The following is a 26,250-nucleotide window of genomic DNA, read 5'->3' as shown; positions in this document are numbered from 1 at the left end:
ATAAGGTATCGGAAGAGGGGGATGGGAGCACCTAGCGGTGCCCGCAGGAAAAAAAGTCCCAACATATTCCCCCCCCCCCCCCCCCGTTGAGGATCGGAAGGGGAACCCTGAAGATCATCATCTAACCTGAGAGGGCGATAGCCCTGTAGGGCAAGGACGCGGGCGGTGGTCAAACAGGAGATGGCACTTTCGATGAAGCGGACAAGGGCAGCGAAGATGCACGGGCCAGTGGTAGCAAGGAGGAAAATGGAGAGCAAGGGACCCGCCAAAGGGAGGAGCCAGGAAGTCCAGCATTGAGAGCCAAACCCCAGGAGGCGAGCTCCTCAGGGCAGTTCCGTATGCGATCCCAGAGCTCACGGGCCTTGGTGGCGACGATCCCAGACTGCTTAATGTAGTAGCAACATTCTTCTTGGAGGAAGAGACAGGTCCCACCCTTTTCAGCCGTGAGCAGGTCTAGGGCTCGCCAGTTCTGGAGGGTAACTGCCACCAGGCTGGAGAGTTGGGTCTGGAGTGATGTGAGTGAGTCTACAACCCGCTCCATGTCATCAATGATTTCTTGAGAAAGTTTGTAGTAAAAGTCGATGGAAGTCCCAAGGCCGGAGGCACCAGCGGCGACCCCTGTAAAAATGCCAGCATCTATGAGGAAAGGGGTGACAGCCGCCTGACGGGCACGATGAGAAGAAGAAATCCGAGACTGGAACTGCGAGTCAGTGTCCGGGGAGGCAGAGGGGAATATAAAGGTGAGGATGCAGCCAGTGTCAGTGTCATTGGCGTCTCGGCATCTGAAAAGTAAACCCCCTTCGTAGGAGAGGAAAATGCCAGGAGGAGTGCAGAAGGGTAAAGATGCAGAAAAGCTCTGGCAGCGTGGGTGGGGAGTCTGTGCCCGGCCTGGGAGCAGATAACAGGTTAAGTTCGAGGCAGGAGCCAGGGGACGCTGACCAGGTCAGAGACAATGGAGGTGTTGAGCCACTGGGCAAGGTCCTGGGCATCCGGGAGTGTGGCCCTGCGGAGGGAAGTCAGGCCGAGGCCACGGCAGCAGGGCTGGGGCAGAGCAGCCCAAGCCATCACAGCAATCCGGGCCGCCACAATGTCGTGGAGGGCAGTGTCCTGGACTCTACCGCCATCGGAGGGCCTGGCTTGGGCTAAGTAGGTCCAGCAGACAGACCCTCGGGGGAACAGATTGCTGGGGTCTGGGAGGTCTGAGGCTCTTGTTCCGGACCCCCGGAAGCAGGGATATTTTGAGGAGAGACTTAAGGGGAAAAGCAAAGAAGACTCAAGAGCCAGAGGGCCGCAGGCAGGTGAGCATGAGCAGAGGAGAAACCCATAGCAGAAATCCGGACAGGAGGAGACCCCTCTGGGTGGGGGTCCCATCAGACGTGGTCACAGAGATGAGCAAAAGAGAGGCCGGAAGGGTTAGCAGGCAGAGGGCGACAATGGTTAAAGGGGGTACAAATGAGAACTGTTATTCAGGCGGTCTTCTTAAACGTAATCTTCAATGGTTCTTCGGGCACTGGATGAGAAGTCCAGGCCGGCTGGTCTGACTCTGCTCACTTGACGCGGAGTGGTGAATCCATGGTGTGATTTTGGAGACCTTAAGAGCAGTGGGGGTGACAAGGATTACTGTGTGTGGGCCCGTCCATATTGGGCCAAGGGGCTCACGTTTCTAATCTTTTACCCAGACCCTGTCACCTGGAAGGTGGGGATGGACAGGGGTTCCTAATGAGACAGGAGTTCTTTCTAGTAGATGTGAGTGCAGGCTCGTAAGGATCTTTCCTAGGGCAATAAGCTGACCTGGGAGTCACCTACTGCTCTGAGGTTGCCTGGGATGGGTGATAGCAACGGGGGAGGCCGGCCATAGAGAATTTCAAACGGGGAAAAACCATCCTTTCGAGGAGTACACCGGGTGCGGAGGACGGCTAAGGGGAGTGATCCGTCCATCCCAGGGAGGTTTCTTGGCATAGCTTAGACAATGTTTCTTTGAGGGTAGGGTTCATGCGTTCTACTTTCCCTGAACTCTGAGGTCGGTAAGGCTGTGTGAAGCTTCCAGGAGACACTAAGGGCCGAGGCCAGAGTCCGTAGTACATCTGAGACAAGGCTGGTCCATTGTCGCTGTGAATGGTGAGGGGAAGCCCATACCATGGGATGATTTCGCACAGGGGAACTTTGGTGACTTCTCTGGCTTTTCAGTTTGCTGGGAAAGGCTTCTACCCAGCCCGAGAAGGTACAGACTAAGACAAGAAGGTATTTTATCCCTTGGTGAGGGGTTATTTCTGTGAAGTCTACCTCGATATCCTTAAAGGGTCAGATCCCGTTCGTTGGACCCCAGGTGGTGGCGTCGGTCCGCTCTTGGGATTGTGCTCAGCACAGGTAGCACAGCGCTCATTGATGGAATGGCATAGGGCTGTGAGTCTGGCTGTATAGAAGTTTTGGCTAGCAGCTTTTTAAGTCCAGTCTTCCCTAGGTGCGACATAGAATGATGTTCTGAAATGACGCGGGGAGCAAGGGCAGCCGAGATAAATAAGCGGCCATCGCGCCGTATCCACCAACCCTGAGGATGCCGGGTGGCCCCCTCATTCTGTGCCCTGCTGTCTTCTGCTGTGGTGTAGGTAGGGCTTGGCGAGGCTGGGGTGGTGGAAGCAATGATGGCTGCGTCTGTGTCCTGGGCGGCTGCTCTTGCGGCTTGATTGGCGAAGCGGTTGCCAGCAGCCGGCTCATTGTTGCTTTTCTGGTGCCCTTGGCAGTGGATGATAGCTAGGCGCTGGGGTGCCCAAACAGCTTCCAATAGCTGTAGGATTTTGTCTTTGTTTTTGATGGTCTTTCCTTTAGACGTGAGGAGGCTACGTTCTTTGCAGATGGCCCCATGTATGTGCAACGGTGGCAAAAGTGCGTTTAGAGTCTGTGTAAATATTGGCCTTTTAATCTCTTGAAAGCTGCAGTGCCCATATGAGAGCCCAGAGTTCGGCCCGTTGGGCTGACTACCCGGCAGGGAGTGCCTTTGCCTCCAGAACTTCCGAGGCTGTAGTCACAGTGTAGCCAGCTCTACGCAGCCCACCCTGTAGGAAACTGCTGCCTGTCAGTATAGTGTAACCTCTGCGTCCTGCAGAGGGGAGTCCTGTAGATCCGGCCGTGTGACATGAACCTCAGTGATGAATTTTTAGGCAGTCGTGTGCTGGCTTGCCTTTGACTGTGGGGAGGAAGTTCGCTGGGTTTATGGCTTGAACAGTCTGGAGGCTTATGCAAGGATTTTCCAGATGGAGTGCCTGGTATTGGGTGAGCCTGGCGTTGGAGAGCCATCACGGACCCTGACAGTTTATGAGCGTAATTACAGAATGGGGAACCTTCACTGTGAGTTGTTGCCCGAGGGTGAGCTTGTCAGCTTCCCTGATGAGGAGTACTGTAGAGGCTAAGGCCCGCAGGCATGGGGGCCACCCGGAAGCGGAAGCGACCGGGTCCAGTCTTTTTGATAGGTAAGCGATAGGTCTCATCCAGGGCCCAACTGTTTGAGTTAGGAGCCCCAATGCAGTTTTGTCTTTTTTATGGATAAGCAGGCAGAAAGGTTTTTCCGTATCGGGTAGGCCTAAAGCTGGGGCTCTTCCGAGCAAGTCTGAGTTTTATGAAGCCTTTTTCCTGTGTCTTTCCCTATTTCCTTTTCTCTCTCGCATTACCCAAACAAAATTGGTATCACTGTAGTTTGGGGACTGGGCAAGGCCCAGGCTGCGCTCAAAGAGCACGGGGGGCAGCTGGGGTGGCCGCCAGGGGTGCTCCCGGGTCCCCAAGCCGAGGTGGGGATGAGCCTGCCAGTGGCAGCAGTTGGGCCGCAGTTTCGCCTAGGTTCACAGCGCGGGAGCATGTGGGGTGCGGCGGCAGCGGGAGCCCACGGGCTTCCTCAGAGGCGGCCGAGCAGGGAACAGGGACCCCAGAGTGCCCGGGGAGCAGCACCCCTGTCGCTGCTTTAAGGCTTTAGGGTTTCTCCCTCCACCCCGAGGCCCGCTGAGCTTCCACCACAGAAACTCTCTCAGTGTTGAAAAGGCAAAAGAAAGGGACAGTATTGCGCCCTGGGTGCCCTGTACTCCCAGCTTGCGCCGCCCGCACCTACGTCCAGGTGAGGGCGCCCCCGTTCCGTGCTTCTCAAACACAGTGGATCGCGGCTCCCCGGAATGTTTTTCTGGCACTCAGACGTCTGTCCTTAAACATTCAGTGGAGTTTTCCTGTGTCCTCTTGGTGAATGGGCTTTGTCGGAGGGGCGTTAGGAGTTTCTTTCGGAGCCTGGGTTACGAGAATCCTGCACTGTCCCTTTTTACTAGAGCAGAACCGTACCCAACGTGGAAGGGTCCTGGCAATTTCCAACCAGGAGTCAATGTATGGAAACTAATCCGGGTGACCAAGATTGCTGGTCACCACAATATAAACGTGTAGGACGACAGCCGGGTCTAGGGTTCCCTCTGCTGCCAACTGACGTTAAAAGTGGTCCATTCTAATTCACAGAGGGTTCGTAATTTTCCTGGGGTCATGCGGACTCTATAATCTCCACTAAAACCCTTTTAAAAGTCTTTAACATGCAGTCTAGGAAGGCAGGCTTACTTTGCTCCCCTCCCGTAGTGTAAGATGTCGCAGACGGTGGGGAGGGGGATTTACTCAGGTGCTGCCCTGCTCGCATCCCTCCTGGGATCTTAGGAGCGTCTTTGGCTATGGTGTACAGAATAATTTACAGACCAGGCCACTCCGTGGAGTGAATCACCGTTATGCCAAATGACACTCTGCGAGAATCAGGGTGGAGGATTCTCAGGTTTCCATAGTCAAAGCAACGGAATCAAACAATCAGACATGCAATCAGTCACTCACACACCGGGTTGACACCCTCCCATGGGTGTCTCTGCCTGGGTAGGTTATAAGAACCTACTGGGAGGTGATCAGGCTCCCCTTCTGTCACATGGGACAGGACTGACTTGGAAAATGGCCCCGGGGCTTACCTGGTCCGACAGGAGGATCCGCTGCTTGTCCCCGGTCCCTCTCATTGGGTTCAGCTTGGGAGGCACTGCCACGGTCACCCTGGCCAGATTTCCCCCACCAAGCCGGAGGCCTGACCCTATAAAACAAAGCGCCCGACCCCAGTAAGTGCTCAGTCTTTGGGAACAATCCCGCTGAGCCCACCGGCGTAATAAAGCTGTGTTCTCCCTGATCTCTGCGTGTCACTTGAGTCTCTCGGTCCTGGCCGCTTTTTCCGCAACACAGAGAAGGGAGAGTTTTGATTCCTACCCTCAGAAGACTGTAGCAAAAAGCTGAGGAGCATCAAAAGATGGCAAACAGTGTAGAGCAGTTTATTGAGTGCTTCATTTAACAGGGCTGTAGAGCCTGAGAGAAGAGGGATCACTGGGGTCCCTCCCAGAGGAACAGGGGTTGTACGAGTTTTGTAGAATTACTGCAATGTTGATGGTTGTAGGAATGGGAGATGCAAGAAGGCAAAGACAGTGCAAAAAGGTGTAGAAAGACAGTGGAAAAAAGGTGTAGATGATATATTGGCTGGTTTGTATGGGTTACAGAGAGTTGGACAGTCTCAGCGGAATGGAAGAAAGATGAGAAAAACAGGGGGAGGCAAATTGATTTTTTTTACATTAAGGTCAAGAATAAAATGAAAGAGTAAACATCATTATAATTCATAGCCTCTTCAATATCTAGAGATACTTTCATTTTCCTGAAGTGTAAAATTATTCCATGATCTCTGATACTGTGGTGACCAGTGATTTGCAATCTCGGCTTCTCTGAAATTCAGTGATATATCTGATTTTGGGCAATGCAGACTAATCATTGTCTAGAGTTCAGATGAAAATTCTGAGAGCACTAGTCCCATCTTAGCAGCAAGCCCACGTGCCCCAATGGGGAAATTGTTTTTGTATGTATCATTTTTAGCATCTGGAAATGTCACACACAGATCTTTGTTTTTACTTCTACAACTTGCACATAGTGTATATTTAGTTAGAAGCCCTTCCAACTTTAAGACATCTATTTACACTAGTGGAAAAATATCTTTAGTTAATACGTGGGTTGTAGCAACTCAACAGTTTTCTATTTTCTAATGTAGAGATCTCATGAAACAGTGGGTTAATAATTCTTTATATTCTTTTAACATTGATAAAGAAGCCAATGTTTGTCTCTGCAGCCAAATTATTCTGCCAGAATTGGCAAAGTACACACTGAGTCTTAAAAATGAATTTTGACATATTTAAAAGTTTTAAATTATGCTTTAATATAATTTAGCAATACTTAAGACTGTTGTTTTTAAGTTTTAAAAAACATTTTTAAAAGTTGTTTTTAAGTTCTCTGAATAAGTAAAGAAATTACCCATGATTTTACATATGCTATGCCTATTTCAGCTTTTGGTTTTTCATGTGCTGGTTTATCCACATGCACAAATAAGGCACATACAACTTGCCAAATTGCACTCTTACTTAACACTGTATCACAAATATTTTTCCATGTTTCTATAGTTTTAAATTAGCTCTCATGTTAGTGTAAATAATTAAACGTACTTTACTTTTCAATGCTTGTTTTAAACCTTCTTCTTAGTAATTTGAATCATTGATTTTACTGTGTTCATTTATTTTTCTTTTATATTGATTAATTCAATCACCCTTTATTTTTCTAATGCTACACTTATGTTTTAATATTTTTCTCTGTACTACTCTCAATTCCCTTCTAGAGATTATAAATTGTAACATCAAAACCATATGTCTTCTCATAGCTCACTAATTAAATTCCATATCAGAAACCCCAATTATTTTTATCTTAAGCAAACTATTGCTTAAGGAGAAAGGATAAAATGTCTTTGGAATAAAAAGAATAATGGCATAGATATTTCTCTTGCAGTAACTTATAACCTTGCATGCAATGGCAACTTTTGACTCAAAGATTCTAGGTTTTTTAACCAGAAAGATAATTAAAATGTCAATTAAGAAATATAGCTTAACAAGTGTGACCTGTGTGTCTAAGTCCTAATGGAAAGAAAATCTAAGAGATAAAAAGAAATCTTGGGAGATCTATAGGATATTTCAAAACAATACCAGATAGCGTACCAAGAAAAGTATTACCCACTGTGACTCTACTCCATTCTCTTTTCTCCATGTTTCCATCTCATTTTAAACCTTCTTATAAAAGACAAGATTTTCATGTTCTTTCTTCTTCCTCTCTAGTTTACCAGCTCTTTGCTGTCACCATCCTGAATGATAGCATTGCTGCATTAGAAATGACTTCTAGATGATCAATCATATCTCCTACAAAAGGATTATAAACAGTGTAACTACACACAACCCAAGGAAGATTAAGAAATCAACCCAAAATAATATTTTCTCATTCTAAAATAAGGAAATACAATAAAACTAAAGCTTTTGTCTATTTCTTGCTATACTGAAAAGCTCTTAATAAGAATATATAAAAGGTCATATTTATTAGGAGTAAATTTGGGAATTAAACATTTATTCTGCCTTTTCTGTGTAAAATGCATGTAAGTATAACGTATAGTTGATGAGAGAACATTCTTCTTTCTGAAATACTAAGAAATGCAGAAAGAAAAAAATGATAGGTAATATTTTCCCTGATGAAATATACCTCTGGGAAACATTTATCAGTGGTTGTTAAAATCGTCATGTGAAAGGCTGATAGGGAACCTTAGAACGGATGTATCAGGTGGATCATACACAACCTCACAGATGAATCCTAACATCACAGAGAGATGGAAACAACCAGACAGTATGTGCCACCTGATGCGATGCAGTAGGAAGGGCACACAACCTCCTAGGAAATATTCTCCCCAAAAAGAATGTGGTGAGGCCTTGAGACCTAACTTCCCAGTTCATGGGAAATTCATGAAGGAAAAGAACATATTTAAACAATGCCACGGGATTGCTACCCAGCTTGTGGGGAATTGCAACCAATACATGGCAAGAAGAAATGGGAGTGGAAAGCATAGATTAACAGGCGCTTAAATGTATATCAACCACATGCAATGTATCAACTTTGTATCATGGTGTGAACAAACCAACTGAAATAATATAGTTATGGTACAAACAGAGATGTATGAATGCTACCTAGACAAAATTTGATATTACAAAATTGTTTGCATTAGGTGTGACAATAGTATTGTGATTATATTTATTGAAAAATCACAACGTCTTAAAGACACACTCAATAATTTACAGATTAACAGTCTTTTGCCCATTGTTATAAATTGGGTTATTTGAGAATTTTTGATAATGAGTGGTAGAAGTTTGATATTTTACAAAAATAGAAAAAAAAATCCTAAAATTCATGTAGAACCGCAAAAGACCAATAGTAGCCAAAGTGATCCTGTAAAAGAACAAAGCTGGAGGCATCACACTCCCTGACTTCAAAATAAATTACAAAGTTACAGTAATTAAAACAGTATGGTATTAGCATAAAGATAGATAAATAGACCAATGGAAAAGAATAGAGATCCCACAAATAAACCCATAAGTATGCAGTTAACTGATGGTTGAGAAAGGTAACAATGGGGGACAGATCGTCTCTTGAACTAATGGTGTTGGGAGAATTGAACATCCACATGCAAAACATAAAAATGACATTGGACACCTACTTTACGCTATACACAATGATAAGCTCAAAATGGATGAAAGACTTAAATGTAAGACCTGAAACTGTAAAATCCCTGGAAGATTACATAGGGAAAGACATGCTTGACATATGAGTTGGCAATGAATTTATGAATATAACACAAAAATCACAGGCATCAAAAGCAAAAATAGAGAAGTGGGACTCCATCAAACTGAAAAGCTTTTTTCAGAGCAAAGGATGGAAAAGCAGCCTATAGAATGGTAACCAAATCCAAGTTTATATGCCCAGCGCACAACAAAACCATCACTGAAGCAAGAAGTATGCAACAAGGAAAAGAGTTGAGTTCCAGAGGCAGCCAAACGAAAAGACAGGAAGAAAACTCAAATCCAGACCCCTAAAGAGGAAAGATGGGGAGTTTAAGGGGTTCAAAAGGGAAATTCACATGCCAAGGGAGAGCTATTGGTTCTAAATCTGATAGGGGAAGTGAGTGATTTGAGGTGGAGGGCAGGTCCCCAGGATTCCTGAGTCACTTCTGAGTTGCCTTGGCATCTAAGAAGTCATCTCCTGTGAGTGTAGATTTCTTGGAGCCTGAGGTTCTTCCTTCCTGTTATCTTTAGATTCAGCCAGTCTCCTGATTCCTGCAGAACAACGGAATGCTACCTTTCAGTCACTCAAGCATAGCTTTGTTATATCTGTCATTATATTTTCCAGGACTGATCTTTGCTTGCAAAAGCAGATTAACTACGATTACACCAAAAATCCCAAAGCTTTAACTGGAATTAAGAACAAAGTTTCTACATTTTTATCCTTAACTTTAAATTTTAACCTTTTAGCTAAACTGTGTCCTCAGAATGAGAGAAAATATTTGTAAACTATATATCTAAAAAGGGGTTAATTCCCAAAGTGTAACCACTATTTCTGAAACACCACACACACACACACACACACACACACACACACACACACACCCCATAGAAAGTGTGAACCTTGGCAAAAAATGGAATTTACTTTTATACCTACAATTCTCTGAATTAATACAATCACATAAGACTATATCAACACAAGTTAGTCTTATTCAGTTTCCAAACATTTTTCAATTAGAAATAAATTGGCAGTTACATCCCACAATTTGGTAAATAACATTCAATTTGAGAAATAAAAATATTTATATTTCATTTTTTAAAATTATTATATTTTTCATCATAATGTTGTAAAATATCATTAGTATAATAGCCCCTACATGGAACCAAATCATGCTGTCATCTATTAGTCACCCTTTTGCTTTTACTCTGAAGGTTTATTTTCAAGCTAACACTCCTCTAATCAGCTACATAAACTGACAATTGGAATTTTCTCAGTTCTGTTCCATTACTCTTCACTACCTGCACACAATTTCAGACTTGCCCTTCTTTGATAAATTCTCTTTCTTGACATAGCCTGCTGCTCCAAACCTCTATCTCATTCATCTCTACGCAACTTAAGAAGAATATGACTGAAGCTTCTTTATCTGTGTTTGAAGGTAAGAAGATAATGTCTTTGGAGTATACAACATCTGACAATTAAGTTTGCGAACTTGCCACCGTGTGCTTACTTGGCAACACTGCACAAACTGCTTGGTCAGGTTTCAGAACCTTGGTACATCAGTGTCTCCCAGCTGTTTTCGTGTGGATGTGTGGCGGTGTCTTGCTGAGTGACATTTGCTATTGTTGCTGAGTATTTTTGTGTGCCGTCGTGAGAATGTCTGAGCTTGAAGTAGAGCAATGAACAAATATTAAATTTCTAGTTAAACTTAGCAAGAGTGGAAGTGAAATCAGGAACTTGTTAGTCCAAGTTTATGGGAATAATGCCATGAAAAAAATGACAGGGTACAAAATGTATTAAATGTTTTTCTGAGAGGCAAGGACACGTCACTAATGAAGAGAGGTCAGGGTGGCCAGTAACAAGCAGAACTGACAAAAACATTGCAAAATTTAATGGAATCGTGCATCAAAATCATCAGGTGATTGTGATAAACATAACAGACCAAGTAACAATCCATAGAGAAACAGTTAGGAAAATCTTAACTGAAAATCTTGGCATGAGAAAGATGTGTGCAAAAATGGTCCCGAGGGAGCTCATGCATCACGACAATGTGCCAGCTCACAGGCCACTGTCTGTGAAAGAGTTTTTAGCCAGTAAACAAATAACTGTATTGAAACACCCTCCCTACTCACCCAATCTGGTCGCCAGTGACTTCTTTCTTTACCTGAAGATAAAGGAAATATTGAAAGGTATACATTTTGATGACATTCAGGACATCAAGGGTAAGACAACAACAGCTCTGATGCCCATTCCAGAAAGAGAGTTCCAAATTGCTTTGAAGAGTGGACTTCGTGCTAGCATTGGTGCGTAGCTTCCCAAGGGGAGTACTTCGAAGGTGACCATAGTGATATTCAGCAATGGGGTATGTAGCACTTTTTCTGGAACGAGTTCACGAAATTAATTGTCAGACTCTATAAACTAAGAGTAATGGTGTGGGAACAGAGTCCCAGAGAGTAGTTTCCAGGCTCTCGGCCTCACATGGAGGGGTGCTGGCTCAGGTGGTGGATGGCCATCGGCTGTGACAGATTGGCCGTGGGCTGTAGCCTGTTAGCCAATTGGCCGCTGATGTATCGGCCGTGACTGTGTTGGTTGCTTGGCTGTTTCGCAGGCAGAAAAGCAGAAGGCGGGCTGCGGATTGTGTGGATCCTACTTCGTGTGTGTGTCTCGCCCGGCAGCCAGCAATGATATAGTGGTACGACTCCCCTACCTATGGCTCCGTGGGTGTTCCGTTTTGGCCTCACCATATCTTGCGTTCTTATGTGGGGAGCACGACCAGAGACTCTGCATGCGTTCCTGCATGACAAATGGCATACACAGGTATTTCCTTAGTCATTAAGTTACAATCTTATACAATGGAAACTTCCAGCTCAAAGATGCTAGGTTTTATAAACAGAAAGATAATTAAAATATCAATTAAGAAATATTGCTTAACAAGTGTAACCTGTGTGACTAAGGCCTAATAGAAAGAAAATCAAAGAGACAAAAGGAAATCTTAGGAGAGCTATATGAATTTTCTGTCACTGGAACAAATGTGGTTAACATGTGGGTAAGACAAGAAGCAGAGAGATATGCCCTGGTGCGTGAAGCCACAAGTCTATAGGCAACAGAAGAGCCAGAGAGAAAGAAGCAAAATTATGAAACCAGGGCAAGTGTCCAAGGAGGAGAAAAAGAAAGCACAATTGTGTGGGGTAAAAATGAGAAAAGTTAAAGTATGAAAAGAGATGCATCTTGCAGGAGACTTGCAATTACATGAGGCAAAAGAGAACCAACAAGGAAATGTTTTCTCTCTAATACTTTGTTTTCCCCAAAATAACTCCTAGCCAAACAATCAGCTCTAATGTTTCTTTGGGGGAAATATTAATATAAGAATCGGTCTTATATTATAGTTAAATAAGACTGGGTGTTATATTAATTTTTGCTCCAAATGACTCATTGGAGCTGATTGTCTGGCTAGGTCTTATTTTCAGGGAAACACGGTAGTGGAGGACAGAAAGATGTCAACAGATGATTGTGAAAAGGCAGTTGCTTTTTATGTGTCTTTTTCGCTCTCTGTCCTTTCAAACAATTGCACCTGCTATCAGTTAACCAGAGAGGGCACCATTTGAGTTTGGAGCCCTAAAGAAGAATAGGCAAATAAATAATTGGAGTGTCGTTTTCTAAAATCTAGATCTACTAGAATGTGTGGCTCCAAGGATCTCCAGAATTCACAGATATTATTTTAGAATTGTTAGTCTCTTATCTTTGAAATATCCTATAGAATAGAGTTTCTGTATCTGCAAACTGGAAACAATGTGGTGTGTATTAGCTTAATGTTGAGACAGCATATGGTATGTATAGTTTTTATTTACACAAGAACAGAAGAAAATATGTACCTCTGCTTATTAGATTGGATGGATTCAATCTGATTCTTACAAAAATGTTAGAAAACTAAGTATTAGAATTTATCACCCCCAGAAGCTATAAATATGAAAATGGTTAGGATGTCTAGAAATATTTTCAGAGTTAATTTGCCACGTTAGTAACTGATTAACAAAGAGCTTTTTGTGCCTTTCACAAAAGAATGCAGTATCAAACTGACAAATTCAACAAACTAGTTAGATATTCCGGGACAGTTCCTATACTGTAGAATGTGCATTTATTGAGGAGTGAAATAGGCATGTGTTCTGATCTAACGTGAAGTATGATGTAGGGAACTTTTCTGGTATTTCTTTGATTATGTTCTCCCATCAAGGTTCTCCTTTCTCTTACTCTAAAAATTCTGTTTATCAGATAGAAGCCTTATTGTTTTGATTATCTGTGACTTATTTTTTTTTTTATTTCTAATTTATCTCTAATACTGTAGGCATTTTGCTTTATTTGACATACAACACTTGTGTTAAATTTTATTTTAATTTAGGAAATTTTATAGTCCAGAAGCATTTTCTTCTCTGGTCCTGCATTAAGTCCTTGTTTATTTATGAAGTATTTTTAGATTATCTTTTAGACTTTGTTTTTTTTATTCTCTGACATTTCTGTTTCAGCCATATTTATTTTTTTTTAAATTGGCCCTTTCCTTCTTCAAGTTGTTCTCAAATATCTGGAGATCCTTGGTTGTTCACTCTTATTCAACATTTATAATAGTACCTGCAACCATTAACTGTGGTCTGTTTGGAAAATTGATAAAAGAAAGAAGGAAAGGAAGGAAGGAAGGAAGGAAGGAAGGAAGGAAGGAAGGAAGGAAGGAAGGAAGGAAGGAAGGAAGGAAAGAAGGAAGGAAGGAAGGAAAAGAAAACAAAGAAAAGAGAAGCTAGAAAGTCTGAGATCACTGTGTGTAGAAAGTTATTAGTGGCTGTTTCTTTTTTGGCTATGCAGGGAGGGAGCCATTCTATCCATGGATTCAAATCTCATCTAAATGAAAACCAAAGTTCTGCTATGACCTATGATTTAATATGAGGCCCTGTTCCTTAAAACTTGTCTGACTTTCTCTCTTATGCTGTACCTTAATCATTCCCCCTTCAGTCAAATCGGCCCCCTCTCTGTTCCTTAAAATAGTAGGTAAGACCCAAGCTCAGGGCTTTTGCATCTGGAATTCCTTTTGTCTAGAATGATCTTCCCATAGATACTAGATGCTCATTCTTTCTAGGCTTTTGTTTTCCAATTCACCTTATTGAGAGGCCTACTCTGGGACCTTCATCTTAAATTTGCAGTTTTTTTTTGTGTTTTTTTTTTAACACTTAATATCTCTTTCTTTATATTAATTTTGCTCCTGAGAACTTAATCACTTTCTAACAGAATATGTATTTTCCTTAACTATTTTTTTTTTCTCATCTGTTTCCCTCAGTAGAATGTAAGCTCCATATGGGCAGAATTTTCTGTATTTGGTTCACTGTTGTATCATCATAACATAGAAGATTGCTGAACACATAGTAGGTTCCTTATAAATACTTGTTTAAAAAACATATGCGTGATTCTTATTTTTCACAGCAGCAGCTTATAAATTTGTTAACGATGCCTTCTTCCTTGGAAGACTTTCTTACTTGTTATACAAACTACACACTTTCCTACTTTTCTTCTATTTTACTATCTTCTTCTTTCATTCCTTTTTACCCCATTTTTTCGTCAATTTCCCAGCCGATTAATGTTGGAGAGCCTGAGTGGGATGGACTGAACTGTGTCCCCAAATTCAATTGGTGAACTCCTAAAACCGAGTACCTCAGAATGTGGCCTTATTTGGAGATAGGTGATTTTTTACAGGGGAAACTGAGTAGAAATGGTAATTAGCATGGGCCCTGATCCATTATGCCAGGTGTCCTCCTGAAAAGGGGAAGTTGGAGACACACACACATCATACATGCACACACACACAAACAGAGGCAGCAACATGTGAAGATTAAGGCAGAGCATGGTGATGCTTCCACAGGTCAAGGATTGCCAGCAAAGTACCAGAAGCCAGTGAGGAACATCGGTCAGATAGTCCTTCACAGCCGTCAGAAGGGTAGAACACTGATTTTGGACATCTGCTTCCGAACTGTGAGAAAATAACTTCTGATGTTTAAGCCCCCATTCTGCGGTCTTTTGTTGTGGCAGCTGAGTAAATGAACCACCCAGGGATCACGTGTTGAGATGCTTTGTCAGCTACGTTTGGTCCCTTGGTGATCTCATCTATATACTGAAGCCTCCCAACTGCTTGTCTTCAGCACAGCATCTCCTCAGGACTCCTCAGGTGTGTCTCCAACTCTATTCAGCATCAGCTTTGAAATGTCCAAACCTAAACTTCTCTTGTTATGGAAGCTCCTTCCTCCCATTTTGTCCATCCTTCAAGTTGCTCAGGTGATTTACCTGGGAAACATTCTGGACTTTGCTCTTTCATATCCTCGATGTATAAGCAAATAATGTGACTCACTCTCAAGACGTATTCAGACTCCACTGCTCCCCACCTGCGCTGTCTGTGCCCTGGTAGCCACCGTCGTCTTTCACCTGATTCATGACAGTAGCCTCCGCGTTTTTCTCCCTGTTTCCATCCCTAGCACCCCTCCAGCCCTTCATCCTATTCCTAATATAGCAGCCTGAACGACCCTATAAAATAGAATTCAGATAATGTCATATCTTTGTCCCAAACTCCGTACCATCTCCTCATCTCAGTCCTCGAGTCCTTCCGGAGCCTGTGAGGCCCCACGAGGTCTAGTCCTTGGTGACCTCTCTCACCTCATCTCCTGCTCAGCCCTTTCCAGTGCACACGGCTCCGGCCGCACTGCCCGCCTTGCTGTCCAGATACGCCAGGACCCTTCCCTCGCTGGAACTTGCTGTTCCCTCTGTCCAGAACCCAACTCTCAGATATCTACATCGCACATCAGAGGCATTCAATACATAGTTCTTGAAAGAATAGGAAAGAAGTTGAAAAGCATTTACATTAATAAAATCACAAAAAGTTGTTTAGATTGACAATCAAATTGCACTACTACTATGCCCCCATTGATCTTTATAAATTTCCTTTGTGTAAATAACATGTGGAGGTTTTCTATTTTCATGCAACGCTTTGTATAGAAAAGTCACTTAAATATTTAATATTTTGTAAATAAGATATTTAAAAAATTATTAGTCTACTTCACCTCAACATGTGTAAACCACTTTGCAATTACTTGTAGTTCTAGACTTTCCTTATGTAGCCATGTTTTCTAATTGTAGAAAAGGAAAGAAGCAATGCTTTGCCTTGTGATGACATTGATTCTTCATTAATGGTTGGGATCTTTCTGATTGCCACTACTCTATCATTTCTTTAAACCTTCTTTGTAAGAATTCAAGATGCGTAGCTTGAGTTCTGAAAACACCCCCACATAAAAATATGTTTTGTTGGTTTTATATTAATAGAACCCCCATTTTTGTCAGGGCACATAAAACAAACACTAAACAAAACATCCCCTGTCCTCCTTTGCAAATGACTGTCACCATAAAACTATGTTCTCCTCAAGGGGATGTTACCATAAGATATCAGCTGTTGCCACGCAGCAGCCTACCCCTTTTTGTCTCCTTGTACCTGACCCCAAAGAAAGGAGAGTCTGTGAGACGGATCCTTTCAGGAACTTTGCTTCACTTTTGTGCTTGTACCTTATGTCTCCCTGTTTGGCCCCAGAAAGATGGCTGGTCAGCCAATGATGAGTAAGATTCCCCATGGGGGTGGAACAACTCAAGCCAGGCGCAGTCGAGTGGGGACCAACAGGAGAACCCAAAGGGTTCATAGAGGTGGGCACAGCCCCCCACCTTCCCCAGGCTAAGGAAAGCCTCTGCCTCTGTGGCTGCATTCCTTCCCACAATCTGCAAGGGAAGTGATTCAATGATGTGCTCTCCATCTATTCATATGCATATAGGTTGTGTCCCTTGGCAAGTACACACATCCTGAGACTTTTGGTTCTACTACCTGCAGGCAAGGGTGGTTGGCTTGAATCAGTTTCCTATTATGATGTGTGGGATTCACAGATCTTGAGATTGAGAAGCTTTGTGTCCTTTACTTCCCCACCTAACTAATAAAAGCTAATGTTGGCCTGTGCTCAGTCCTTGAGGCTGCACGTCACTTGGCCCAGCTTCAACTCTATTCATGGCTTCTGTCTTTTCACAACCCTGCACCGCCCTCCTCTCTCCCCACAACCCTCATTGTGTGGGACAGGACAATTAGCCAAACTGGCATGTACTCTTTCCTTTCTTTCTTCTTTAATCTTTTTTTTCCCTGCCTCTTCTTCCACCTGCTCCAAGAATGCACATATGATGGCTGGAACTCCAGCTGCAACTTTGGATCATGAGGAGAAGGGCCGGGCCCTATGAGATGAAAGGTGACCTGGAAGGGGTTTAGATTTCTGACGGCTTCGTGGAACTGAACCATCTTACTATCCCTTGACATTTTATCTTTTGCCCAGTTTGAGAAAGGAATTTCTCTTATGTAAGTCTCTGTTTTTTAGAATGAACACATAATAAAACATTCCAATAGTCCTACTTTATATATTACAAAACCTATCTAGTGCCTAAAACTTTAGTGCTAAAACAAGGTACCTTCATATCCTTTAAATTAATCAATACAATAGAAAGTGTGTGCAATGACAATCAAAGGTCTTTATTTTCTGTATATATAATTTCACGGAATCATTTTAGGAAAATATTTGTGTCTCCAAATGTACCTTCATTGATGCTCAAAGCATTCTTTGGCTGACTGTGACAAAAAACAAAATATTACTGAAAAACAAATGCTCCACGGAGTTTACATTCTACACGTACTTAACATATCATGAAAGGAAGGTCCAGTGTCAGAAGCAGAGGCCAATCTCATTGGAACACTACATCAGAAGAGAGCCTTTGGCAGTTAGAGATCCAAATTTGAGAGACTGTTAATCCCATTCAAAATAAAGTTTGCCTGCTGATGTGGGAACGCATAACATTTTTCGAAAATATTTTTTGAAGAAAGAATTTTTATTTTTTGATATTCTCTTAGACAATTTGAGGTTCATTTAACACAGCATTCCATCTGCTTAATATTCAAATTTGGAGACACTGATTAGGTGCTCCATTCTTCTAAATAGTTAAGTGTGCTCCATAAATAAACACATCAATGTTGCTCTTTTACCACCCTTCCATAAAGCCTCGTATAATTGGAATTAACTTGGTGTTTATTTGTCATTAAATACATCTTTGTTAGAAAAGATACACAGCCTCTGGAATTCCAGGATTTTCATGAGTTAAAGGCAATTTTAAGAACTCTTAAATAATATTTGCAATGTAAGCAACAGTTATCACATTGGAATAAAATGAGGCACAACATGAAAAATATAGCACTATTTGGTTTTGATTTTGAAGGCATTTCTTGAATTACTTAGGTAGAAATCAAAGTATAATTACTTCACCTAATATTCTTCTTCATCAAAAATTGAAGAAAGAATCTTCTCCTTCCTGAAAAAGAAAGAATTGGTATATAAGTATAAAAATATTTTTATTTATAGCATATTAGTTTCATTCATTCTCCACTCACTTGATACACACCAGTTTCTCTTTCCCCCTTGTCAATAGCCTGTGACAGGAGATTGTGTTCTGTAATATCAAAAAGCTGTCTTCTAAAAGACTGTCACAAATGGAACTGCAATGTGAAGGGGCTCTAAAGTTAGTCATTAATAGTTACCCATTTATACTTTTCACAAATGGTTGAACCGCACGGTTTTCTGTCAAAATAATTTATCCAATGCTACCCATTCAGAAAAGAAACAGAAACAATGGAGGATGCAATCTCATAAATGATGAGATAACTTTAAAAAACCTGAGTGATTCATCCTCCTTGATCTTTTAGTGTGTATTGTATTTCTTAATTTAATGGAGAAGATTTCTTCTTATAAACAACTTTTCAAGAAGCTATGTGAGATTAATATTTTGTTTTGAGCAAAGGTACTTGTTTCTCTGTAATATCCTTTTATAATAATGAGTGGGCAGGTGCAGCGTCCTTCACCCTGTATCTCTGTTAGAGGTGATTTTGTAATCAGTGGACAGAAGCAACCAATGGTGCAGGTGTCTTCCCAGACACCCTGTCCACTCTTGAGCACTCTCATGAAAACCTGAGATATTTGCTCCAGGAACTGAAGCAAGACCATTAATTGTCTTCAGTCTCAACTCATGCAGTTTAATCTCTTTGACCAAGTCAGACCTAGTTGGAAGTCTAGCCTACCTTCATGTTTTACAAATAGAATTGTAATGTAACCCACCCATTTCCTTTCATTTTACGTATTATCTTTGGCAGCTCTCACTCTATTACAGCAGAGCTCTGTAGTTGTAATGGAAACTGTGTAGGCACACAGCCAAAAATATTTACTGCATTACCTTTAAAGCAAAGTGTTGCCAACCTCTGATACAGTGATGACTAAGCACTTGCAAAGTCTCTTAAACCTTTTTTATGGGCTAATGTCAACCTTAAAGCAAGTCAGGTTAGAAATATGTCTTGTATTCCTGTACACATAAAAACAACTGTGATAACAAGTTTATCAATTAAGAAATGAAAAAAAACTATTCATGTTTTCTCTTCTCAAAACACATTTTACAATGACTGCTATTGAAGTCATAGTACCTTCATTCACTTTATGGGTAAAATAACCTAAATTGGACTTTTCTGCAGGAAGTTTACCGTATTTCAGGAATACAATTAGACCCAGAGTACCTTTAGATTTTCACAATAACGAGTCATGCTGTAATTTGGTCATATTTCCTGTACTTTAGTGAGGTGTTCGCAGTCAATTGTGGTACTAAATCTTTAATAATAAAAACAGCATTTCTGGATTCCCTAAAGAAAGCCACGGTTTCTCATTAATGCGAGGCAGTCTCTTCTGAGTTATAACTTGACAGAAGGATAGGAATACATCCATGCAAACTAAACAAAACCAAACTCTACTCCTTCTTAGCTTTCTCTGTTAGGTGATCACCACCCTGCATGAATACTTCTAAGCTGTCTACTGGCTTGGGGTTCTCTTCAGGCAGAAATATCTTTCTTACATGAGGTCTAATGAGACCATTGTGAGAACTGTAATATTTCTTACTAAGTGACTCTTACCTACTTACATAACTGAATGATTGCTGTAAGAATAAAATAAATACACCCACCATTGGGAAGGTTTCCAAATTTTTTTCCACCACCGGGAAGGTTTCCGCAGCCTTTTTCCAGACATCTTTCTGTTCTTTTTTGCAGAGGATGGCCTATTCCTGCCAACCAGAAAGAGACATTGTGCATGTTAAGGCTCTTAGATGACAAAGCATCTAAAGAAGATATGATGTGTGACCTACGGTATTGTCTGTTCTCTGTAAAGTGCTCTGGGGGCTAAATAATGATCTTTATTGAGGGTAGCGTTTATCTATGAATTGTTCTTCAACTTTAAAGTAGCTATAACTGTTCTTACACAATTATAATTGGGGGGGAAGACAGTCATCTTGTCCGAACTCACCCAACCAGAATTGTTCTTAGTACTCACCATCTAAACAAAAACGATTGGAATAAAAAGAGAGATCACCCCACTTCCTGTTATTGTTCTCCAATATCTATGTTTTAAATGTCAGCACTGTTGACAAAACCTGTTTCCAAATTCAGACTAGATACCTCTACACATAATTTTTAACTCTAAAGTCACAGTAGAATCAGCTGGGGAGCCCTAGAAAATACCAATGTCTAGAGCCATACCACTGAGGCACTAATTTCCTGGCCATGTGTTTTGGGTAAGGCCAGACATCAGTATTTTAACAATTCTCCAGGGAGTCTAATGGCAGCCAAGGTTGAAAATTACCGCTTCACAAAGTGTAGATAGATAGTGAGGCAGAGAGATAGATAAGACTCCATTATGTAGCTTCTATTTTGAAAGTCATTTATAATTTTTCATTTTACCAAGTTGTCTCTTTTTTTACCTATTACGACGACGTTTCTTGAAGAGTGGCTTCCGAGGCTTTTTTTGCTTTCCAATACGAGCCTTTTTGTCAGTGAACATTGCATCCGCATGACGTTTGGTTGTAACTTTGTCCTCTGAGATGTTATCACTGTGAAATGTGAGGAAACCGAAATCAGTGAGTTTTAACAAGAAACGATAAATATAACAAAGTTCCAAATATTTTGGTGTCAGATAAAAAGGAATTCCAACACCCAGCTCATTTTCTTTCACAACAATTCTAAAAGAAAAATATACCTAAACCTAAAAATAGAGGAACTAGGAATAATCCAACACATTTTGGCATTCTCTGGGACTGTGTTAAATTACATTCTGTAGTAAATGAGCAAATACTTAATAAAATAATAGAAATGGGTGAATATTTGAAGTTGTTTTCTGCCATTAGGAAAAAATTTCTTTAAAAATAAGTGTAAATAAGTGTACAATTTTCACCTAAATTGTACCTAGTAAATATTCAACTATTGTCCAGTTAAAGAGAATCTTCCAAAGCTTGGTTTGAGCAAGAAGTTAAAAAACAAGTACTATGGTTAACCCTAAAATTTGCTTCAGTTTATACTATGTCTTACTTTTACTGTGTCTACTTCAATTTGATTGCACATTCACAAATGATTGTTATTTACAAAACTAAGTGTGTCTGAACCAGTGAGTATGACATTACTAGAAAGCCCGATTTTCTAATGCATGGGCCTCGTATATTTCATTGAAGAATATGAATTATTTTTTAACTAAATTGAATATTATCAAGAGTTATCAATTTGGAACAAAGGAAATAAATTGTGATCAGTGCAAATATAATTTGCAGATTAAATAATCATAACATGTTTGAAAAAAATATTAAATTCTCTTTACCTATCTCCTTTTCCAATAAAGGATTCAACGTTTCTTTTGGCAGGAAGTTGTCCCAAGAGTCTTTTATAGTCACTGGTTAAAATTTCTTCAGCGTGTCTGGCATTCCTAAAACAAGGAAGAAAGTATAACCATTATTTTAAAAAGGTTTTCCTACAAATTATTTTGGCTCAATGAATAAGAAAGAAACTAACCACCAGATTATTATGAAAGTTTCTTGTGAAAACTTAAGTCTAGAAGGATTTCTTAAAATCCTAAAAAAAGAGATTTTTTTTGTGATTTATATCAAAACATTTTCCATATTTCTGTCCCAAAATGTTGAAGAATTAAAGAAATAAGCTTTCTTAGAGTTATACCTCATTATAAAAGCTCACTGATAGAATCTTTCAAACTAAACCTTCTCTGATATATATTGCTGGGAGACATAGAATGTATTTAAATTAGTTATTGCCTGATCACTGCACTATACACCTGAAGCTGAAGCTGAAGAATAATGAACATCAACTACAATTTTATATACATATACATATGTAGAAGAAATGAAGTACAGCATTAGGAATAGAGGCAGTGGAAATGTAATGGCTGTATGTGATGTCAGAGGGGTAATAGATGGGTGGAGGGGGTTATCACTGTGTGAGGGGTGTGAATGATAAATGTCTAACTATTACATTGTATTGTGCACCTGAAACTAATAAAAAAGTAAAAAAAGAATAAATAGAAAATAATTAAATTATTTCCTATTTTTGATTCTTTGATTGATTGATTGATTGATTGATTGATTGATTGATTCTTAACCCTTTATTCATGTACCATAAGGGCATATAAGAAAAAACTATCCTGATTTTAGCACAAACACTCTAATGACTTTTGCCTTTTCTTCTCAAAAACTATTTGGAAATAAAATCTCTTAAATTGGAGAGGATCTTAGGATCTATCAACCTTCTTTTCAGCCCTAATGAGAACACTTTAATTTTTTGTCTTCAGTATAGACCTTCTTTGTCTCCTGTTGAATGCTGCTTTTCACAAGTGGTTCTCTGAGTGAGTAGCTTTTGTTATTAGGCATCTTTTCTTTATATAGAGATAAATTCTTGCCTTAGAACTTCCTCTATCATGGAATCCTAAATATTGAAGTTTTACTAGAATAAGTACAATTTTTGATGTTGACAATTTATGCAACAGGATGTGAGTTGAGTGATTGGCTCATCCTGGCTTGTTGCAACCTGTATATGAACACCATGGACAGCTGCAAGAGCTGCAGTAAGTCAGGCTGGAGGGAGCCATACCACATGGAAACCTGCAGTGTTATGCTGTAGGAGTAGCTTCATGGAGACACAAAAATAAAAATTTATGCTTCAGAGATACATTTTCTAAAATAAAACTCAATAAGATGAACTCACCTGTCATTTCCAGCAAGTGCATTTGGCAAGATGTTAGTGTCTGGTGTTAGGAAAGCTTCATCATGATCAATTACTCCTTCAAATGGTATTCTGTAACCCAACATGTTAATTAAAAGACATTAGAAGAAGAACACATCCCTTTCTCAGAAGACATCTGATTTTACAATCATTTGAAATAGACACTCAAAATCTTGTGAAGTATCACCCAATAAAAAATGTGGATAGGATAATTGACAATGGCTTCTATGGTTTATGAGAGTATTAATAGTAAAATTTTGGTTTATTCCTTAATATTGATGTCATATAACTTTTATAAGCTGTATGTCCTACGCATAAGAGCTACTCAGTTCAACCCTATCTGAGCATTCAGCAAAGTACACGTCCTTCGTGATGTCTTCTCTTTGCAAAGTTAAATCCTATAAGAAGAAAGATTTTATACAATATAGAAACTTTGAAGTATTTTTAATATTCCATATGAAAACTGGAAGCAATTTGAACATTTCTTGATGTTTTGTATCATTTGGCTCAAACATTTCTTGACAGCTGGATATTAACTGCTTTTATTTCTCTAAATTTCTAAAATTTACCTCAAAATTCACCTTGGTGTGATACATTTCTTTGTATTGATCAACTCCAAAGAATCTTTCTATCTTTGAATAGTTACTCAGGTTCAATGAATTTTGTGAGCCTTCAGGTTTCTAATCGTATGTATTAATATAATATTAGTAAGAGATGTACAAAAGAACAATCATCTTGACATGATGGGGGAAATTTACATAACATATCAACCAAATATTTAAATAAATAATACAATTTTTTAAAAAACTGAGTTGTTCAACATAACAGAAAGGAAATTGTCTTTTAGATAAACATGGAATGTTCAACTGGATTGAAAGAGAACTTACTTCAGAAAAGGTGCTTCGAAAAGAGGCCAAGCCAGCATTTGTGAGAAGAGCACACTGAACAGTGTCAGGCGCACAAGGAGCTGGGGCTTTCTTCGGGTTGCCATCTCTGCACCACAAAAGGGAGAGAGTCACATCAGATTTTCCAACCACAATGTCCACAGCAGACAGGTAATTCTTTTTTTTTTTTTTTTTAGTTTATTGAGGTAACATTGGTTAATAGCATTATGTAAGTTTCAGGTGTCCAATTCTCTAATATGTCATCTTTAAACTGAATTGTGTGCTCACGACCTAAAATCTAGTCTCAGTTTGTCACCATATATTTGACCCCTTGCCCCATCTTCATCCGCCCCCCACGCCCTTTAGCTTCTGGTAACCACATACTGCTTCCTATGTCTATGACTTTGCTTGTTTTCCTTGCCCATTTGTTGCTTTCGGTTTTATGTCCCACATATGAGTGAAATCTTATGGTTCTGGTCCTTTCCTCTTTGACTCTTTTCACTGATACTCTGAAGAGCCACCCAGGTTGTCCAAAATGGCACTATTTCATCATTTTTTATGGCAGAGTAGTATTCCACTGTTTATATGTACCAGTACTTCTTTATCCAATCAACTCTTGAAAGACAGTTAGGTCATTTCTGTGTGTTGGCCACCATTAGTAATGTTGCAATGAACTTACGGGTACATATATCTTTACAAATAAGTGTTTTCAATTTTTTGGGTTAGATACACAGGAATCCTGAGTGTCTAGCAGAAGTTTCTAAAACTTCTTGCAAGTTTGGGAAATAACTTGCAAGATTTATTTCATTTTATAGGAACAGTTAAAGACAGTATGATTCCTTTTTAAATCAAGTGGATTTCTCTTGGTGACAAGCGCTTGAATAAAAATTAGGATTTTTTTCAACAGCTGCAGATCTCTCACCAGGCACATAGTTGGCTCAAGTACATACTGAATGCCACATTCATATGGAACTAGAAGTAATACAATGGAGCATATCCTGATTACAGAGTCATCGCATTCAAGTTTAGTATGTTTTCTAACAGTTTCAAAAAACGGATTATACTTCTACTTTAAGTTTTGCATCTGATAATATAAAACTGGGGTATGTCTATTAGCACAAAAATTGTATTTTATACACATTTCTTTTTCTGCTTTTAATTGTAGATGTTACTGGGAACCTATTTTCTTACATATGGGTTTGAACAATTTTACTAAATTAGTAGTGAAAATCAATACCAAGAAATCACTGAACCACATATTACCATCGAAATTTTGTCACCAAAAGTGAAATATATTTAAAATAGAATGTACTTTATACATCTAATTCACATACACATTATATTTCCAAATAATTTCTAGGTAGACACTTAAAAATTCAAGGTCTCTTTCTCTGTCTATAAAAATCATGGCATTTCAACTTAAAGTGAAAAATAAATGTTCTCTAGGTTTATATAAACAACAAATGACATAGAACAGCACTTAAAAAACGAGTGTAAACTTCTAAAGTAAATGTACCCAAGGATCCCTTCAGTCAAAAATTTACATTCAAGCAAAAAGAAAAAATATATATACTTGAACGTATTACTTAATAAAAAAAAGTCAGCATTGACTAAAAGAGCAAGCAGGGAAAGTATCTGCCAACACAAATAATTCAGGAAACCCCTTCACATGAGGGGCGTGAGACATTTCTGTACTTACCAGCCAACCTGGAAGCTTGTCTTTGGCTCCACCAGTTCTCTGCCCTCAAAGCTGAACCAGAACCTCGTCCTGGCTAAGGGTTCATATTATTGCCAGCAGCTGCTTGCAGTCTACCCTGACCAGCATTTCAAGGCCCCTCATTTTATAGGGTTGTGCTTAGGCCTGAGCAATCACAAAGCTCTCTGAAATATGTCACAGCTGTGCTCCCATGGGCTGAATAGGACTAGAGGTTCTTGTTCAATTGTCCTTATATCTGATTTATATATTTATAGTGAGTGACTTAAGATGTAACAGATAAAGCAGAGAGTTTCTCTTCTTTAAATAACAAAAATGTACTAAGTTTCATGTGAAGTGTTTTAATCTTTAATCAGCAATAATGATACAGGAGAATGAATAATGTTATAGCCAAGATACTGGGCTTCCTTCAGAAAATAAGAATTTTATGTTCATATAGATTCAGAAATCAACAAACACGTCCATGATCTGCAGAAATGTATAATTCTCATTAATTACAAAGCATCAATTCTTCTAATTCCTGTTTTTATTTTTATGCCATTCATGTAGATCCTGATTCATGTCATCTTTCTTGAGATCTATCCTAATTATGAAAGCATCTAGAAGGAATTTTCCGTCTTTCTGTTCTTAAATTCCTCTATGTGGAAATTAACCCAGTATGAGTTTCAAAAATGGTTGGATATCATTGACATTCACACTGATGTAAAAAGTAGGAGCACTGCTATAGAAAAATCACAATTTCCAATGCACTTTCACAGACACAATCTCAAATGATTTAAAAACTAAATTACCAC

General features: G+C 40.0%; 1 protein-coding gene across 1 annotated transcript; it reads right to left on the bottom strand.

Annotated features, from left to right (window-relative positions):
- Positions 1–4,507: 4,507 nt before the first annotated feature.
- On the bottom strand, positions 4,508–25,622 carry LOC117020710 (VIP peptides-like). Its single transcript, XM_033103318.1, has 7 exons — positions 25,442–25,622; positions 23,746–23,851; positions 22,841–22,930; positions 21,447–21,551; positions 20,560–20,688; positions 4,971–5,086; positions 4,508–4,686 (listed from the first exon to the last, which is right to left on the bottom strand). The coding sequence occupies exons 2-7, from the start codon at positions 23,847–23,849 to the stop codon at positions 4,508–4,510; spliced, it is 723 nt and encodes a 240-aa protein (XP_032959209.1). The 5' UTR covers positions 23,850–23,851; positions 25,442–25,622.
- Positions 25,623–26,250: the final 628 nt, after the last annotated feature.

Source organism: Rhinolophus ferrumequinum, chromosome 3 (genome assembly GCF_004115265.2).
Source record: "Rhinolophus ferrumequinum isolate MPI-CBG mRhiFer1 chromosome 3, mRhiFer1_v1.p, whole genome shotgun sequence".
In the NCBI taxonomy this organism is placed as follows: domain Eukaryota; kingdom Metazoa; phylum Chordata; class Mammalia; order Chiroptera; family Rhinolophidae; genus Rhinolophus; species Rhinolophus ferrumequinum.
Note: the sequence above shows the minus strand (reverse complement) of the source record. Positions and strands in the feature narration are given on the sequence as shown.